Below are 13,243 nucleotides of genomic sequence, written 5' to 3'. Positions count from 1 at the left end.
GTGGTTTTTCATTGAAGTAAATGGTCTGGTTCCATCCACTCAGGGCAGAGGATCCTTAAAATACAAGTAACAGTAGCCTGCTACAGAGGCACATGAAAAGGCCTTTAAGTGTTATCTCCTATTCTTTTGCAAAGCAATAGAGATTGGAAATGCAGCTGAAAGCTCAATGATAAACAAAACTTTAATGCAGTAAAACTTTATTGAGGGTGTGATATCCAGATATTTGCTGCCACTGATAATAAAAGCAGCAAAAATAGTCAGGTGTGTGTGTCATTTCGCTGCGCTGGAATTTTCATTGCTCTAATTCAAAGCTAATTTCCGCTACTGCAAGCAGGTCATGCTAGGGAGGGGCTATCAGATACCACAGTGAGCCTACTACTCTTTAGCATTTCAAAGGCTGATACAGTTATTTTATCTGGACTGGAATTCTGTACTGAAAGGGCAAGCTTTCAGATATTTTACTTCTCTTTGGCTATTAACAGTGTGTGATTCTGCTGGGAAATGTGATAACGGAAAAGAACTCTTTGTGGTGTTTTATGGCTGCTGCTGCTTGGCTCATGCTTTCTTTCAGCTGTCCATCCTTCAAAATCCAACCAGGTATGGAAAAGGGATCTGGGTGCAACCTTCATCCATCTGGGTGAGTGAGGACATGCCTGAAGGCTGAGAGGCTCCAGGGATCTGCTACACTTGTTTCACATCCTGGATTTTCCCACCCATCTTCTTCCCTGAGATGCAGAGTGTCCTGCTGGCACATGACCTGTAGAGGAGGTGGAAAGGTGCTGCCACTCAAGTCTGCCACCTACTTTTGTCCTAGACCAAAAATTACTCTAGAGAGTGCAATTGCTTGGCACATTTGCACAGGTTGTGCTAAAGTGCTAAAGGAGTTGGGATAGAGGTTGCCTGGTTATAACATGTACTTGTATGGGGATATTTGGATAGCTTCAGTCACATGCCATTCTCCATTTTTCTGGATACACCTGAGCATACTCAAGCAATGTGGGGTGGGAGGGGAAGGATATGGTGCTGGGGATGATAGTGGGGTAAGAACCTGAGTTTGGGCAGCTGCATTAGAGGAGCTGCACCACAGGAATGTAATGGGATGTGGGGTAAGAATGGGTGGGGTGATCAGGCCTGCTGTTAGCACTGCTTATACCTGAAAGCAGCCTGAAAACTGAGACCTAAAACTCTGCATCCACTCCCTCACCAGCAAAGCCCAGCATCCAAACTAGCATGTGAAAAGCAGCACCTTTCAGGCCTGAAAGCAGGAAGCACTTTGCATTTTTTCTGTTTATCTCTTGGTGAAAACCACCCCTTTTTTCCTTTATGAGACTGTTTTTACATAGATCCTGCATGTGATGTGCCAGGCTGGAGGCATAAACAAGTAAGAGTGAATAATGGAGGTAAGACACTATTACAGACCAAGAGGCCTTACTTTTCATTTCTTCTGTACTGTGAGTTTGACGGCTGGCTCTTTTCAGGGTGAACAATAGCACTCCTAACAACCAGAGGGACAGAGGTAAGGGAAAATGAACCTCTCCTCCAGCAAGAAGTGTTCACCTCCTTGGTAGAAATGGCTTCCCGAGCAGAAACCCCCAGTACGGAGAGTGTTTAGAGAAACTCAGATGAAGGCTGAAGGGATTCAGGCAGGTGCCATGGTGAACATGACTGTCCCTAGCTGGTTTTGGGAGACCACCTTGGCTTCATCTGGGGCTCAGGAGGTTGACTGGACCTTGGTACAACCCAGAGACCTGGGATCGTGCTTGAAATTTTGGGTTCAATAGCCCAGGGCCACAAATCACAGCAAGGCAAGCGAGGCAAGGTAAGCCTAGTGCTGCCTCATCTGCCACTCCTGTGAGAGGAGGAATGCCATTTGTCAAGTTTGGCAAATGCAAAGTCATCAATTGCTATTTTATCCCCATTTTCCGCCCTTCACCTGTTCGTTTTTAGCACAGTAATGCTCTCCGCTTCAAAACCTTGTGTCTGGTGTCTGTGGATGGAGCAGCTTTGCTTACCAAGGGTTCCCAGTATGATTAAATTGACCTCTTCCAGGTTTTGGGGTATGAGCTGAAGGTACTGATTTTTACAGCAACTAGTCAAAAAAAACCCCCAACCCAACCCTAAAAGCCCAAAGTGCTCTAAGAACAGGGGAATCCATAAAACATGTCAGGTCGCAACTAAAAAGGAAATAAACAGGGCTAAAAATAAGAATCCATAAATTGCCTTGCTGCTGATACAAGGCTCTTTAAATACATCAAAACCACAAAGGTAGTTAGGAAATCAGTGGGAACGTTGATGACAAGGGTATAAAAGGGGCAGATGGGGATGATAATGTAGCAGAGAAGGTCAGTGATATCTTTGTGGCTGCTTTTATAGATGAAGCTGTTGGGGAGCTTCATATATGTGCCAGTGTGCAGTGGATCAGCTGGAGGAGCCAGAGCTATCAGAAATACAAAGGTAGCATAGCATAAAAAGCTAACAGGAGTAAAGGAAAATAAGTGAAGTAACTAAGTAACAGGAGGGATAAGGTCAAATAGAAAAAGTGGTTGTTAATAAGTGACCAGGAAGCACTGATCCTGAGGACCAGAGGAGCAACACAGCCCAGTGGTGCAGGTGCAGGGAGCTGCAGTACCCGGCTGTGTGCCCAGGCATGGCCAGCCCATCACACCCTATAGACTCACTGAGACACACTGAGCTCTCACTGGTGGGTCTCCGAAGCCACTGACTCAGGGTGGCAGCCAAACATCCACCAGAATCCAGGGGTACACAAAGCTGTGAGCTTGCTGTCACAGGATGTTGTGGATGCTGTATCTGCAGGTTCAAGAGGAGATTAAGCAAATCCAAGGATGCAAATGCCTGAGAGAGATGTATCCCCTGAAAACAGGATGGGAAAGCAGGTATGCTGGAGGAAGGGACTATAAAAGGAACTGGGCCCCCAAGACATTCCCTCCTGTTACAGTCTCTGGAGCAGAGACTGGGGCTGGATGGACACCCTAGGTCAGAGGCACATTTCTCACCTTCTGCGTGCATTGCCCTGTTTTATTCAACACAGCATGGGCTGAAAGGTGATGCCTGTTTCATGGGTACATAGTGGGTCTTGTATGTCCTAATTATGCCCAGGCTGCTCATAGAACAGGGAGAGGCAGGGTAAAGTGCTGTACATGAGGCTCTGCTGTTTATGTAAAAACAGCCTCATAAAAGAAACAAAGAAAAAATTTCACAAGCAAGCAACTGAAAAAATGCAAAATGCTTCCTGCTTTTGAATGCGGAAGGTGCTGCCTTTCACACACAAGCTCCAAAGACAAACCTCCAGAGAGCAAACTCTATTCCTCTCCTCCAGGAAAAGCAAACCAAGACCAACAGCTCCCACTCTCCCTCTCTTGGTAGAAGCAAAACAGCTTATGAAGGATCTGTGCCTCACCTGCTTCCCTCTGTTCCAAATTCCCTGGGCAATGTCTCCAAATCCCGGACAGTGTCCCCCATGGCACCCTCTAGGGTGGGCAACATCAAGGGAAGCAGAGAAAAAAAATATCTGCCCAGCTGGTGGCCCAAACATGGCAGAGATTTCCCCAGGGGAACTGGGAGACTTGCAGGGCCAGATAAAGTGGAAAAAGAAAAACAGGGCACTGGGAGGAATAAAAAATAGTGCCCAGGACTCCAAAGAGGACTGTGGAAGGGCCGACATTGCTTTTGGTGGGCATCTATGCCAACCAAGAATTTTCTTCCTTTTTTTTTTTTTCCCCCTGTTCTGAAACACTAATACACTGGTAGCACCCTAAAGGGACATGTGTCCTAGCTGGTTTCCCAGTTTGGTCATCTCTTGGTAGTCATTTTTTGGAAGTGACATTAACAGCTTCCCAGAGTAACATCCATCGCAAGGAAATCCCTCAATGCTCCTGAGAGAGCCCCCCTAGACCCTCGCCAGTGGCATTGCTGCCTGTCCCTGATGTCTGGATGTAGCTGGGGAAAGAAAGTCTGCTGCATGAATGAGACTTTGGGGAAAAAAAGTCTTTCTCTGAAGTCTTTTATCCATAGAGATCTTTTTATGGGGTAAATCAGCCAGAAGTTAAAAAAAGAAATGTTTCATATCTGGAACAGTCAATGAATTCAAAAGGTCATTATAGTGCTAAGGTTCCTAATCCCCTCTCAAGCAGAGGAATGTTTAAATTGGTGTGAACCAGGGGTCAAGTCCAGGCAGGTATTTTAGTGCCTAACTTGCACTGACATTAATGGGAATAGGGGTCTCTGGGGAGGAATTGTGGATCTGGGTCTGTATATCATTCCTATAAATGAAACAGGGCTTGTGTTGCATATGTGTAACAGTACATTATTATTCTTTTAAAAGCAAGGTTTTTCCTTGTAGACTTCAGCATTTCTCAACTATTTTGTCCTCCAAGTTTGGTGTGAAAGATTCTGCAGCAAGCTCATGCTGTGCAAAAACTGCTTGCCAGAAAAACAAGCAAAATACCAGAGTCCAGTGATTTATTTCATGTAGGGATTAAAGAGCCAAGTGTCAACTGAGATTTGAAAAAGCTGCATGGGACTTTGGGAGGTCCAAACTGCACAGATCCAGGTGAATTCCTCAGAAACCTGTCTGTACCTCCAGAGCACTCTGCTTGTCCAGGTGCTTAGGACTGAAGTTTTTACTTCATTCAGTGGGAATTTTGCCAGAGATCTGAGTGGAGCCAAGCCTGTCTGGCTTTACCTGCTGACATTTTAAATCATATTTAATGTTTCTTCCCCTACACATAGGCATACAAAGGGAATCTCTTTGGGCTCTCCGCTTATAAGAAACCCTCTGCTAGATGTGTCCAGCAAATACTCCTGGCTTTTGTGGCTCTCTCGGAGCGCTAACCAAAGTGGGACAGGTTCAACTGAGGCGAGAAGTGCAGGAAGAGAGAATATTTCTGATCGTGCTGTGCAGGGTGGTGGGGATGGATCCTCAAGCTATCAAACCCCTCCTCCCGCTCGCTCCTTCCTCTCTGGGACCAGGCAGAGTCCCTGGCCACAAGATGGAGCTGGCTCTTTGCAGTTGCAGGATAGGGCACACCAAAGGCACATTTTAATTGGAGCTAACCATTAACAGATACCACAGGCAGGTTTCCATGGAGCTAATAATTTTTAACCCTCTCCTGTGTCACAGCCTTGTGCATCCCCACGCCTGTCCCTTTGATGGCACAGTCCTTAACTCCGGGGGATATGGGCATATTTTTTGGGGTGGCTCACGGCTGGAGATATCCATCACCCACTTCAGTTCAGCACATCAGTGAGCCCCTCCTGAAATAGCTGCTCGGGCAGCCAAGTGCCCCCCAGCCTGCTCTAGGGGCTGTAGGAACACCAAAACTTGCCATATTTTGTCTGGCTTCATCATCTTTGTCTGAAAGACTCAAGTTTTTGCACCTTAGAGGCATGAGGAAAATCTCCCCCACGTACCTCCCTCACTTTCCAGCCCAGCAGCTTCAGGTATAGACTTGCTCAGAGATTTATGCTGAACTTTGCCCTTTTTTGTGTAGGAGAGGGTCAAAACTTGGCAAGAGAATTTTAGGTGTTGCTCTCTGCTTCCCAGCAATGTTGCAATGCTGCTTTTCAGGTCAGGAGTAGTACCTCTTGAGTATCTGAGAACAGAGGTTGTTTCTCAGATGGTAAAAATAGATACTTTTATATCTATTTTTATAGCAGGCAGAAGCAACACCAGCTGCATCTTTAACCAGAGAATAGAAATAGGATTGAATTCATTACTGTAATTTTTGGCATGTGGTAGTTGCCTATTACTGACAAGAATTTTGTGTGAATTGTATTTTTTTTTATAGTTTCCTTGGAAAAAGCAGGACACAAACTTTTTCCATGGTGGTGAAAACCCCATCAGCCAGGTCTGTGGCCTGACTGGGAGGGGGGCAGTGTGGGGACAGCAAAGCTGCAGGGTGCCCACAGCCTGTGCTTCTGTGCTCCCATTTCCCAGCACGGCACAGCCAGGAGGACCCAGCCAGCAGTATGGTGAGGACCTGGAAAGGAAAAGAAAGTGTTTTCCTAATACAAGAACTGTTTGTAACATGGTGGAGGTTTCCAAGGTTCAAATGAGTTTGCCTTTTATTTCATAGCTCTGATTCTACATCCTAGCCTGACCCTAGCTCCCCCCAAAATCCTTTTTATTAAAACCATAAATCAGTCCAGCTTGTTCACCATCTGGGTTCCAGTTTGGACATCTTTTATTTTATAGAGAGCTGCCTGGAGCAAAGGACTGAGGGATGTTCAGGACCTGTTGTGCACCAGTGGTGCCTGAGGCCAGGCTGCACCCAAATTCCCCCTCCAGCCATCCCTGTCTTCACTGTGACTTCATGAAATGGGTAATCTTAGCTGTCTTAGCTGGTCCTTCTGGCACACTAGAGAGCATGCCTGGGATCCTATGGTTTCTGAATTTAATGCAAATATGGTAGTTGATATTACAGTAGTACAATATTATACCAAATAATGTGGCTATAATGAGTTACATCCAGTTGGAAGATATCTCTTCCAGTTGGAGCTGCTAGCTAAGTAGCAAATCTTAACTTATACCACAGAGTCTAGAAATGGGAGAAAGTCAGAGGATCTTACTGCAGGATGGTGGCAATATTTCGTGAAACATTAAGGCAGAGGTGGAGCTTCATCCTGAAACACGCAGTTGTCTTGGACAGTGACTTGGGACTGGCATTTTGCTCAGACTGGATCAGAAAAAAGAGTCATCATTAAAAATCTAGAACCTCTTCAGTGCCATTGCAGACATCTAGACATGACTCAGATGCTTTTATCCACCCTTCCTGCCACAAGGAAGATATGACAATGAAAACCTATCTTTAATACGTCTGAAGTATCTCCGATAAAGGATTTTATTTGTTTTAACTGATAGTAAATGAGCCAAAGAACCAACTTACAATTGCATCACTTGCAAATGCATGCCCAGGTCAGATACACTGGGTTTATGTCCTACTTTGACTATAGCTTTAAAGTGCAAATGATAAGAAAGTGAGCACAAAGATCAGGCCTTTCCAGACCGGGATTTTCCTTTCTGTATTCCAGCAGAACTGTGCAATGATACTGAAAACTCAAGTCCCAGGGCATCTGTGGCACTTAAATACTTCAAGGAGCTTGAAGGATCTCAGTCCTATGGGCTATGTGATGCTCAGTAATGGCATTTTGTAGACAGGAGACATGATGGTCAAGAGAGAAAAGACATAGGCAGTGGTGACAGCTGTTCCTGGAGGTCAAGGGTAACCTTTTTGCAGGTCATCCTTTCATGATCCCCAGGAGACAGAGCCCTTCTTTTGGTTCTCATCCCAAAATCTTGGTGCTGCCTCAAACTCATCTTCTACTGAGTATATCATATAACAACGTCATTAAGACATGAGCACTAATAGCTTTTTTTTCTCAGTCCCTTATTCAGAACAAGGGAATCCCAGGAGAAAGATGAAGGGATTATCTGGTTTTGTAGAAGGAGACAATCTTCTTTTTGGGCATCTATTGCCACCCCATCCCTAACTCCAGAAAAACAAAACACCCAGAAAAACACATTGGTCTGGCACCCTTATCACCAGCAAAAAGGAAGGATTTATATCAACACTTTCTCTGGAGAGCTCATTCTAGGCCACACATTACCTCTGTTCCTGCCTCATTTCTTGGTCCATGGCCAACCTCAGGGACACAAGGCTCCCTGCTTGCTCTGGGGCCCAGCTGCCCACCCCATGGTGGGTGCATTCCCCATGTTCAGCCATCGCAAATTCCCCCTCTTGGTGTCACAGCTGCTCACTTGGTCATTAGTGCAACTACATCCCCTTTTGCTGCTGCATGTGGGGCAAGAGCATAGCACTGGTTTTGGAGAAGGTTATTAACACTGTTCTCATTGGGGAAGCCACAGCACTTCCCTCCCTGCAGCTCCAGGGGTCTTTCCCTGGAGAGCCCCAGGCCTGAACTGTAGTCTGTTGGTCAACAGTGGTCTAATGGGATGAGCTACGTGTCCTGTGACTCTGTGGGACCTTCATAGGGGTTTGGCTTGAAAAATACGATGATAGGAGTACCTGACAAATAGCAGATGCTGAGCACTGACAACAGCTTACGGCTGAAAAGATGCGTAGTACCAGCTCCTGACCTTCTCCCTTTTCATGGGGGTTTCTCACAGGGTCTGTGGGATGAGGTCAGTCTGGGCACAGCAGGCACCGGGTGCTTGTAGCAATGCCCCAGGCGCCTGCAGAGAGCAAGAGCAGGCACTCGACCTCGACTGAGCCCAGCTAAATATAACCAGTGACTGGTGAGCTCCTACGCCTCGCCTGGCTCCAGTCCCACTGCAACACATTCCTTCTGAAAGCAATGCCTTCTTCCGCAAACCTTCTTCTCTGCTCCTTGAGATGCCACAGTTGAGTCTCAGAAGGTGGTTTCCTTCCCTCCAAATAGTTTGTTTCTCCCGTGATCCTGCTTTTCCTTTTTCCCTCTTGCTCATTCACCACTTGCCCCGGTGCATCTGCTCCCCCACCCAGCAGTCCCTGGTCAGCATGGCAGACACAGAGCCAAGGGATGAGGGTCTCCCTGCTCCTACTACCAACGTGATTAAAGCTCTCACACATGAGCCTATCCATGGATGGCAGTAGATGTAGTCATGTTTCGGGGGACTTGGGCATGGTCAGAAGATCTGACAAGGGACTTCTAGGTCTACATGAGGCTTCTTGGGGCAGTACAGCTCATATCAGTTACTTTATCTCTTGCAAGTGCAGGCTGTGCATTTAATTTTCTTTCTTTTCACAGGAATATTAAAAACACACCACAGAGGAACAACCTGCTTTAAATGTCTTGCATTTCCAGGTCAGACTCAACATGGTCAATACTAATTTTATTATTAATAAAGGCTGACAGCATGCACCTTATTGTGTTCTTGGGATAACAGGGAGAGATGATGCTGTCCCTTTCCCCACGCACAGACAAAGCTTGAGGGCAGCCTGTAGGTCACTGCCTGGCCCACACACCACATTCCTACCATGGCAGTGAGGCATTTAGTGATATTTTTGCACTGGTTGCAAGCAGTATGGTTGTGATGCTCCGACAGCCCAACTCTGATTTACCAGCACCGGGACAGTTAAAATGCCACAACTTTTGTAGGTGTGTATTTCCTAAAACAACAAATAGTCACTTTAACTGCAAACCTGCATTCTCCCAGTGCTTTGGAGAGGCTAAAGAAATCAGTGAGGTTTGTGAAAGCAGCATTGGAAATCAGTGCACATAAAGGGAAATTTTGGCAGGTGGCATTAACAGCTAATCACTTCTGTCTGAGAACAGCAACACAGCACATGTGTTTTAAGCAAAATCTGACTGTGAGATCTATTAGACATTATGCTAAAGTGGTATGAAGGGCTGCAGGTCATAGGTAAGTTACCTATTACTACAAATTGCTTTTAAAGTCAATGATCAGCTCTGTGGTTGGTTTATGATTTATTTTAAAAACAGAAGAAAACAGAAAGCCCTCCAGCAACCCAAACACAACAGTAAATCGTATGTTTCCTCTAGATCTGAAGTGTTGATGGCCCAAGCGGTGGGTGCATGAATAGTGCCAAAAAGCCGTCAGGCAGTGCAGCGCTGCCTCGGTGCCCTGGCTCAGAGAGCCTTTCAGCAGATGGACACAGTCTGTTTGCACAGAGAAAATCCCTGAAGCAGGAAAACGCCACGTAAGAGCAGGCACTGACCCGTGGGGAATGAGCGCAAGCCCTGCTGCGAGCGGGAGAGGAGGGCGCGCATTCCTCGTGTGCCTGTGGGTACATACGTGGGTGTGTCTGTGCGTGTGTCTGTGCACCAGGCGTGTCTGACTGTAGGTACATGCTCGGCTGCCTGTGGATCTGTGAGTGTGTCTGTGAAGGATATGCGCGTGTGTGCACATATATGTGTGTGCGGGTACGTGCACGCGTGTGTCCTCATGCAGCTGCGTGTGTGCGGGTGCGGGGATGCTCTGCGCACGCATGTACTCGCGTGATGCGGGCACGCACATGCGGGCACTCACATGCGGGCACTCACGTCCGCATGCGAGCGCTGTGTATGAACGCGGGCGGGCGTGCAGAGGCAGCCTGTCCGTGCCCGTGTGACCGTGTGTGTGACCGTGTGTGTGCCCCTGCGCACACAAACCCACCCGTGTGACCGGGCCCGGCCGTGCCCGCGGGTCCCGCTCCGCGTCCGCACGGACTGGGCTACGCCTCCCTGCGCGGGGCGGGGAGCCGGCAGCGCGCCCTCGGGAGCGGGGCAGACACACGCACAGGCGCACGGACACACGGACACGGACACGCGGACACGCACACCCTCCCCATCCCGTCCCGTCCCGCCGCCCCCGGGCAGCTCCGCGGCGCCGCCCCCGCCTCCTCCTCCCGCCGCCGCCGCCGCGGCCGCACAAAAGGCGGCGGGGAGGGCCCGGCCGGGAAGGGCTGCCCGGCCGCCCCGGCCGCCGCACCATGCCCCGCCGAGGGGGGCTGCCGGCCCCCGCCGCCGCCCGCCGGCCCCCCCCGCTCCTCCTCCTCCGCCTCCTCCTCCTGGCCGCCCCGCTGCAGCCCTGCAGAGGTAAGGGCCGCTCCGCTCCCGCCGCCCCGGGCCCCGCGAACGCCGCTCCGGAAGGCGGGTTGTCCCCCAAACCCGCCTCGGTGCTCTCCGTTACCGTTTGTGTCCTCTTCTCCTCTCGCCCCCGTTCCTGGCTGCCTGCCCCTCCGCCGCCCCGCTTTGCCGAGTGCCCGCTCCGCGCTGCCGGCGGGACGCGGGTCCGCGCTGCCCCCCTGCCCGGGGCCGGCGCTCTCCGCTCATCCCTGCTGCGGCTCCCGCTCATCCCCGCAGGCCCCCAGCACTGCGCTGCACCCTTGCCCCCTTCCCGCTGTGGTCCCGGTTGCGAGCGGTGGGGACCCGCGCTCCGGCGGCGCAGCGGGGCACGGACTGCATTCGCGGGGTGTTACACCTTCGCCTTAAAAACCGCAGAACAGCTATATATACACATCGCTCGCTATATGTTTTTAATGGAAGCAACTGTAGCCACTTCTGTTCGGGGACAAGCTCTGACCCGTGATGTTGGTCTGAGCGTTGTGTGTTAATCGATGGGATGAGGAGCAGCAGCAGAAAGCCACACAGAAACTTTCGCCCTGCCGGTGACCGATCTCCACGCTCGCACCTCGTACCGTCCCTCACTCGCACCTTGTGTCGTCCACCCAAGTCTGCGTGACACCCAGAGAGTGGTCCTTACCTCCCGTGGGGATGCTCTGACGGCTTACACACACACACACACACACACACACACACACACACACACAAAGTCGCAGTGCAGTTGGTGACTCCACTCCAGTAGTACTGGAAATGGGGTTTCCCTCCTCTCTGAGCACTTGGGGAAACTTTTTTACATGAAGGGAGCCCACAAAATGCCCAGAGTCCACCAGTCTGGTACTTACTCTCCTTGCTTAATGTTTTAATGAGTGATCTTAAGAAGAGGCACATCTTCCAGAGTGCTGTGGCGCTGGACCGCAAAAGCTCAGAAGAGGTTTTCTTTGCTTTATTTATTTATTTATTCTCTGTGTCTGATCCGTGAAATTGATGGTTCAGTATTGCAGCAGACCATCTCGGGGACAAGTCTGTTAGAATGCTCATTGGAAGCATAAATAAAATGATCTTTTTTTTCACAGATCTCTAGTAATGTACATCACTTTTTTTTTTCCTTTCCCAAGCAGGCCAGTACATTCATCTCTGAGGAGTTGCCCAAACTAGGATTTCTTGCAGAACAGGTTTAAAATGATGTCTGATTGCCTGGAGCATCGTTATGAGTAAATTTGTTGAGTACCTTTCATGAGAGTTCCTATCTCGCTTTGCATCTCTGGTTTGATGTATTAAAATCTCTGCTGTCTAGTGAGATACACTTGTCTTCCTCTGCTTTTTTGGACTCTCCTGCAGCTCAACCCAAGGGAAGGATGTCATTTGGAGACGTTCCAGTGCCTGCTGGACACTGCTCTGCAAAATAAACAGGGTGCAGGGCTTAGTACTCAGTGGCATCAGTGTAAAGGACTGTATGTGGGCTATGCAGCTCAGTGATCCAGGGGGGTGGATTATTTTCTTCCAGAGTAATCCCAGCTAAATCCTGGATGGAATTTTCCCCGTTATAAGAAGTTTACTTGATTTTCAGGAATCTTTTAATTAAGTGTATCATAGTCAAGGAGCAGACTGAGTTTCTTCCAGTCTTACTGAGTGACTTGCCCCAGCATCTGCAAGGATCTGGACTAGCATGAGCATCATCAGATCCTTCCTTTGCCCGATTCCGGAAAGACTGTGCTGAATCAAGCACAGCAAAGACTTGCATCTGGAAAATCCTGCGTGTTTCTACTCCAGCTCAAAAAGCTCAGGTTTCAGTCTAAAATTGGAGGGCTTCACAAAGCTCTTGTTTTCACAACAATGCTGGAAATGGTTTAGTGCTGCTGCAGAATGGAAAGAAAAGCATACTTGAAACTTCAAAAGCTGCCTCTGGGAGGAATGTCACCCCATGGCTTGGCCACAGGAGCGTGGGCTGCTTTGGTCATGGCACCCGGTGGAAGGAGGAGGACCTGGTTTTCATTCAGCTGTTACTAAGTAAACTCTCAAAAATCCAGCAGTCAGAAATGGAGATAAATATTATCCTATTTCCATGCAGATGGGCGAGTGGAGCTGTGGGAGAGCCAGGGCAGGGTAGCCAGAGTACAAACGCAAGTGTTTGCTATATAAAGCACATTATTATTGCTATGTTACCCCATGTACCATTGGCAAAGCAGCAGCTCTTGAGGAGAGGCTTTGGACTATGTTGTGGGGTTTGGAAATGCAAGTGTTAATGGCTGTCTAAATTATAACTCAGTTGAACAAGTTACATTTTACTTTATATTACCTATTCATCTTTTGAGCTCTTGCAATGTCCAGGAGCTGGAATATAACTTCTGAACATGAACAAGGAATGAAACGCCTGGGTATGTGGTAACAGCCGGAAAAAAAACCAACATCCTTAAGAAGGCTCTTGTTTGATATGAATGAGCCCAAGGAGCCTGTCTGAATGAGAGCCATAGAGAAAGTCCAGGGCTTGGCGTTCCTGGGTTAGAATTAACCACCTTGTGGGCAGCAGAGGCCCGTCAGTGCAGGACTCTGACACGGTCACGCCTCAGTGATGACTGAGTATGACTGACAGGATCTACTTATCCTCTTTTTGTTTTTAGCCCAGGGCATGCTAGGTTTTCCTCCAGCTGTCCAGTTTGAT

General features: G+C 48.6%; 1 protein-coding gene across 1 annotated transcript in view; it reads left to right on the top strand.

Annotated features, from left to right (window-relative positions):
- The first annotated feature begins 10,267 nt into the window (after nucleotides 1-10,267).
- The window catches only part of ITGB5 (integrin subunit beta 5), a 59,611-nt gene continuing 56,635 nt past the window's right edge, over nucleotides 10,268-13,243 (top strand). The window contains exon 1 of the mRNA XM_064661446.1: nucleotides 10,268-10,557. Coding sequence (XP_064517516.1) covers nucleotides 10,452-10,557 — 106 coding nt within the window. The 5' untranslated portion in view covers nucleotides 10,268-10,451. The remainder of the gene's footprint in view (nucleotides 10,558-13,243) is intronic.

This window comes from Pseudopipra pipra, chromosome 7, assembly GCF_036250125.1.
Source record: "Pseudopipra pipra isolate bDixPip1 chromosome 7, bDixPip1.hap1, whole genome shotgun sequence".
Lineage (NCBI taxonomy): Eukaryota > Metazoa > Chordata > Aves > Passeriformes > Pipridae > Pseudopipra > Pseudopipra pipra.
The sequence above is the reverse complement of the archived record's forward strand: the minus strand, read 5'-3'. Positions and strand labels throughout refer to the sequence as shown.